This window comes from Melanostigma gelatinosum, assembly GCF_949748355.1.
Source record: "Melanostigma gelatinosum genome assembly, chromosome: 11".
Taxonomy (NCBI): Eukaryota; Metazoa; Chordata; class Actinopteri; order Perciformes; family Zoarcidae; genus Melanostigma; species Melanostigma gelatinosum.
The window spans coordinates 1,028,063-1,033,854 of NC_136644.1; the positions used below are offsets into that span (position 1 = coordinate 1,028,063).

The 5,792-nt window shown below is 44.4% G+C and overlaps 1 protein-coding gene across 1 annotated transcript in view; it reads right to left on the bottom strand.

Annotated features, from left to right (window-relative positions):
• Nucleotides 1-932: 932 nt before the first annotated feature.
• LOC306784307 (neuronal acetylcholine receptor subunit alpha-3-like) overlaps nucleotides 933-5,792 on the bottom strand; it is a gene marked incomplete at its 5' end in the record, with an annotated part of 13,535 nt that continues 8,675 nt past the window's right edge. Inside the window, 5 exons of the mRNA XM_079278216.1 lie at nucleotides 933-1,079; nucleotides 2,645-2,917; nucleotides 3,311-3,931; nucleotides 4,464-4,671; nucleotides 5,722-5,792. The exon at nucleotides 5,722-5,792 is cut by the window's right edge and continues 39 nt beyond it. Of these exons, the coding sequence (XP_079134342.1) occupies nucleotides 954-1,079; nucleotides 2,645-2,917; nucleotides 3,311-3,931; nucleotides 4,464-4,671; nucleotides 5,722-5,792 (1,299 nt within the window). The 3' untranslated portion in view covers nucleotides 933-953. The remainder of the gene's footprint in view (nucleotides 1,080-2,644; nucleotides 2,918-3,310; nucleotides 3,932-4,463; nucleotides 4,672-5,721) is intronic.

The following is a 5,792-nucleotide window of genomic DNA, read 5'->3' on the forward strand; positions in this document are numbered from 1 at the left end:
AAACATGTTTGCTCCCTTTAGCTCGAGTTGTGCATTTCCTCATCATATCAACAGAAGGTATGGGATGAATTCAATTTAAAAAAGAATGTAATCCAACAACAATATATTTGTGGTCAAAGCAATCAAAGATTCTGTCTTGTGTGTTTTGTGCGTTGCATGTTTGCTCTTAATCGTAAACTTAATCAAAAGTGAAAAGAGAATTAACAGGCTTGAAATTGGATGATAGAATCCTCTCATGAATTAATAGAAATGCTATTTCAGGAGTAACTAATCACGTAGCATTTAATCCAATATTTACCAACCAATTACCTGGTGGAACATTAATCAGAGAGAACATTTATAAACACATGGTTTCTCATTACAAAAGAGAGGAACAGCCCGTCCTGTTTGTTAACAGCACGGCCAAGTGCGTCAGAAACCTGAACTCCAATTATAAGTGAGAGAAAGTGAGCGCGACTGGCTCACAGTGAGCAGCTTGAAGAGTCCGACTGGGGAGCGGGTGTGACACTCATCGCTCAGCTCAATGGGGGGGGGGGTGTCTGTAATCCTGTGAACTGTCAGTTATTAATCATTTAAATAAAGTGAGTTCTTTTAAACTTCTTGAAATGATCAAAAATGGTGAAAGAACACACTTTTAGATATTGCATTGTAACTATCAGAGTGCAGTTTTAGGTCAAAATAAGCTTCTTAAAGGGTTAAAACCTTGAAGGCATTCTAACCTTTGTATCTGTCACGCAGCTCATCCACCAGTCTGAAAACATCAAACTCTTTTTTCTCTCAACTTCAATGTTTCTATATTACTGCTCGATGCAAAAGGCAAGAAGCAAAACCTGCACACCGAATAGTCCTTTAGGACTGAACATACTGTCTTCTGATTGGACATCTGAGCACTGAGAGTTAGTCGCTTGTTCAGGATTGGTCGAGGGTGACAGTGAACCCGAATCGCTTGGCAGTTATGAGAAGAAACCCATAAGAGGCTGGAAGAAGAGGCCCACGGTTCCCAGGACACACACCGTCACGAACACCCAGAGGAAGATCCGATCGATCACCATGGCCACGTACTTCCAGTCATCCTCCACCTGTGAGCAGGGGAGGAGCCAAGACAACAGGTGAGAGCGTGTCAGCAGTGACACATGGAGGAGAGGGTTCATTGAAAGCAGGTGAGGACAGGTATGAACGGACACATGTGATTTACAGGTGGGAGGTTTGTGGGAGTGGATGAGGAGGCGAAGGGTTCACAGACGGATGGAAAGAAGGAAATACCCACAAAACAGACGAAGAGAAACAGAGTTAAACATTTCTAGCAAGCCAACAGACGCGGATGCATAATTTACACCGCAGGACATTTCTGTGATAATCGCATTCAAACCACAGCGTTAAAAGAGACGACGGCGTTTTGACAAATATCAAAGGCTGTTTCTACCCGTCGGGAGATTTCACCCACTGTGTTCATAACAGAGGAAGAGGAAGAGGAGGAGGAGGAGGAGGAGGAGGAGGAGGAGGAGGAGGCAGAGCCTTCGACTCACACCTAAAATCATTTGGTTCAAATGTACACTGTTGTAAACTGCTCAGAGTCACAGGACTGTCCCGGGCCGTGCTGTTTGCAGTGGTTTTGCATAAATACATTATGCATCGACACACTTGATGTGTTGTTGCTTTCTATGAGCGCATATAAAGGTGCATATAAAGTTTAGAAACATGGGAATATTATATTTCTGATGTGACTTGATCCAAAAGTAAAGCTCAAAACAGTCAAATTGCATTTGAAGCAAGAGTGCACAATGAGCATGTGGTACAGTAGCTGCTTTGTGTGTGTGGCTGAAGGCTGTTTGTGTGACGCTCTGGGTGCCGCTAGGAGCTTATGTCTCTCGTGATTGTGATTAATTACAGCTTGGGTCGTATGTTCGGCCATGTGTTATTACATTAACGTCTGACGGGGCGAGATACATAAGCAGACAAGACAGGTTGTAAACAAGTTTAACCAGATTATCTAAACCATGTTAGATAGATAGATCGCGGGAAATCAGAGTAAAATCTAACATGTTGTCCTGTGCAATAATTCCTCATCGCACAGGACACGTACAGTGTAAAGTACAGTGGGTCCAAATGAATACCGAAAATGGTCTGTAAGCTGTGATGTATGTTTACAACATTTAGTTTTCACTGTTTGTATTTTTTTGTCTCCAAACATGTTTGGCCAACCTGTGGCTTTGTTTAAATGATATCTGGTAGAAAATGTACGCAGCAGATGTAAATGTGATGCACAGGAGTGACTAATGCAATTAAGCACGGCTGAATTCCATTCAGCCGTGTAGTGCATGTTTACTGGGACACTTGAATACAACAGAGCCATTGTGAATGTTCTCATTAACACCTGTGACAAGTTCAAATGTCTGCCAACCATTGACTGCGACGGCTCCCTGGATGTCGCTCATTGTTCGCCCCTGCCCCTCTTTGAATGTTGAATTATCTGCTTTGCTTGGCTGACACAGTATGAATGCGACAGTAAACGTAAGCAAGACACATTTGTTGGAGAACATGTGAAGAGCAGCAGCACTTGATGAAAAAGCCTGCGTTGCATTTGATTTATTTTACTTATTAAAAACATTCTGAGCAATCAAATATGAAAATATGAAGCACTCACCACTTTGGCCTTGTTGCGACTCCTCATGTTCTCAGCAATGTACTTGACGCTCTCGATTGCCTGCTTGATCTCAGGTGACAGCACAGAAAAGGCCACCACGGTGTTGATGCTCTGATGACTCAGCTGACGCGTTATCTTCCCCGTGTCTGGTGTTTCTGGGGTCTCCTTCCCATGCTGGCAGGGGCAAGGGCATTTCTTCCCAGTGCAGCCGTCCACGGAGGACAACTTACTGTCCCCGAACTCCAGACAGTTGAGAGAGCCTCCTCCAACCTGCTGCCATCACAAACAGAGCTTGGATTAAGTTCCACTTGAAGTAGATACAGTACGTGTTTCTGTCCAGTGTTTTGGGGTTTAACACCTTTGGTGTATCTACAGTATGATTCAATGATATCACTGTGTGTGAGAGAACGTTCTAGAAGAGCACTCGAAGATGGAAGACTGTTGTATGGTCTGACAAGCAAGCTATCAAACTGTTGGAAAGACTTTCAGTCTGTTGGTGGACGTAATGCCATTACTCCATTACTCCTGGCCTCTAGTTGGCCTTCACAGAGTGATGTAGTGCAGGGTAGCCACATCAAGATGAATTCATAACCTACACTTCCTGGTTTACTTGGTTCAGAGCCGAGAGCTCAAGTGGACTAGATCTTTTGGGTGGGAAGGCCTTACCTGCATCAAGCTATTCTTCCGTTTCTTCCCTCCTTTACCTCCTCTGCCTCCTCTGCCTCCTCCTCCCCCTCCAGCTCCTCCTGCCTCCCCACTGATGTCCAACCCCCCAGGCTTGCTGTCGTCATCAATCGGTCTCCGCATCAACATAATCTTCGGCAGCACTTTGAGAAACACCGAGCGCACCCAATCCGGCATGGTGTGGGTCATCGGCGTGCGGTAGTGCACATTCAGCACGAACACGGTGATGACGATGCTGAGTGTGACGAAGATCATTGTGAAGAGCAGGTACTCTCCAATGAGCGGGATGACCAGCGAGGTGGAGGGGATGGTCTCGGTGATAACGAGCAGGAAGACAGTGAGGGAGAGCAGGACGGAGATACAGAGCGTGACCTTCTCTCCACAGTCGGACGGGAGATAGAAAACCAGCACCGTGAGGAACGAGATGAGGAGGCAGGGGATGATCAGGTTGATGGTGTAAAAGAGCGGCAGCCGCCGGATGTACAAGGAGTAGGTGATGTCCGGGTAGATCTCTTCACAGCAGTTGTACTTGATATCATGCTTGTAGCCCGGAGCGTCAATGATTTCCCACTCTCCGCTCTCCCAGAAGTCTTTCAGATTCACCTGGTGATGGATAAAGATCTTCAAATCGAATGATGCAATGATTTTACAGCAGAACAACATTCAGGGTCTGCTTACCATTCTTAAAGGTCCCTTTCAGTCTGTACAATACATATAACGCTCGGTTTGGTTTTTACAGTTTTCTTCCTGATGATGAATATGGATTTGTTAGAATGTGCAAAACAAAGAGATGTTCACCTGAGTTTCATGTCCACATGCACCCAAATACTGTACGTCGCTGCAAGAAGACGCTGATCTCTGTAGTTTACAGTGTTATGACTACAAGACTGTCGAGCTCCTTCCAGAGCTACAGAAGACATGATGTGACTGAGTAGTGCTCAACATTCAAAGCTCATTTACCTTGTTGTGTAAAATCGGTGGAGTACCCCATTAATGAAAAACAGAAGCAATGATCTCCACAGGAAATACATGCAGTGTCTATATGGATGAGTGTAAACAAGAAAGAAAGAAAAGTAATGAAATTGGTAAATAGTCGATAGTTACGCCAGACTTGGACACAGTCACAAACACTGACCTTAGACCCAATAAGAACCAGGTCAATCTTGGCTTTATCATAAGTCCAGGAGCCGAACTTCATGGAGCAGTTCTGATAATCAAAGGGGAAGTAGGTGATGTCCATGGGGCAGGAGGATTTGAAAATAGCTGGAGGAACCCAGGTGATGGTACCATCAAACTTCAGTAGAGCCTTGGTCTTATCTTCCACCAGGAAATCACCTACAGCGCTGTGTGTGTGTGTGTGTGTGTGTGTGAGTGTGTGTGTGTGTGTGAGTGTGTGTGTGTGTGTGTGTGTGTGTGTGTGTGTGTGTGTGTGATAAAGCGTCCCATGGCAGAGAGGATATGAGGAGATATGACACAAGCATATGGAGGTTTTGATGAGGACACAAAGGTCAGAGGGAGGCAGAGACATCAACGGGAGGAAAGGTGAGAAACACAAGAGGGGAGAAGATAAAAGGTTCCGGAGGTAAGAAAGCTATAATAGGACAGAAATACAGAGTACAATAAAACTGCATGATGGATTATTGTAAAATATAAAATTGCCTGTGATTAACATTATGAGTCACGATTATAAGTACGAAGACAAAATGACATTGAAAGAGCAGAGCCGAGCACAAAGGGACGCTGGACAAGAGAAGAGTGTGTTTGAGTGTAAGTGCAGTCTGTTGACTCGAGCAGCAGATAGACTCTGTGCTTCAAGGCGTTCATAATTCATGTAATATGTTGATGATGTTATAACACAAGTTCTCATGCTGAAATGACAAAACAGTTCTTTACAGGATGATTGACATGAGTGGTTTCTGATCCGTCCTCTCTACCGATAGTGGTTATTAAATAGTGGTTCGTGACATCATTATGTGACATCATTATGTGACATCATTATGTGACAACACTGTCACGCTGTCACGCTTTCACCTACGCTTTTATAGCAAGCATGTTGACAAGCAGTTGCCTATTTACAAGCATACAGACACAGAGCAGCATTATCAGTCATTCGGCGTCGGGTTTCTCATTACTGGACGAGTGTAAGTCCAATATTAATTTCCATTTTAGCTCAGATTTGGTCTCCAAAGCCTGAGGAAAGCATCTGGCTCTTAAGCTGCTAAATGCTCCACGATGTTCACCAGCGAGTCTGCTGCTGGAAACAAAGGTTGGTGAGAAGATGAGAGTGGTGAAAATGAACCAATGAGCTGAAAGAAGCTCAAACACTCCACAGAGCTGAGGGCAACTGCATTGAAGCCAAACAACAAGCTAATGGTAATTACGATGAGTCTCACTTGTTGTAGAGCACAATGTCGGGTCTCCAGATCTTGTTTGACGGAACTCTAATGAACTCAATCCCATCGAA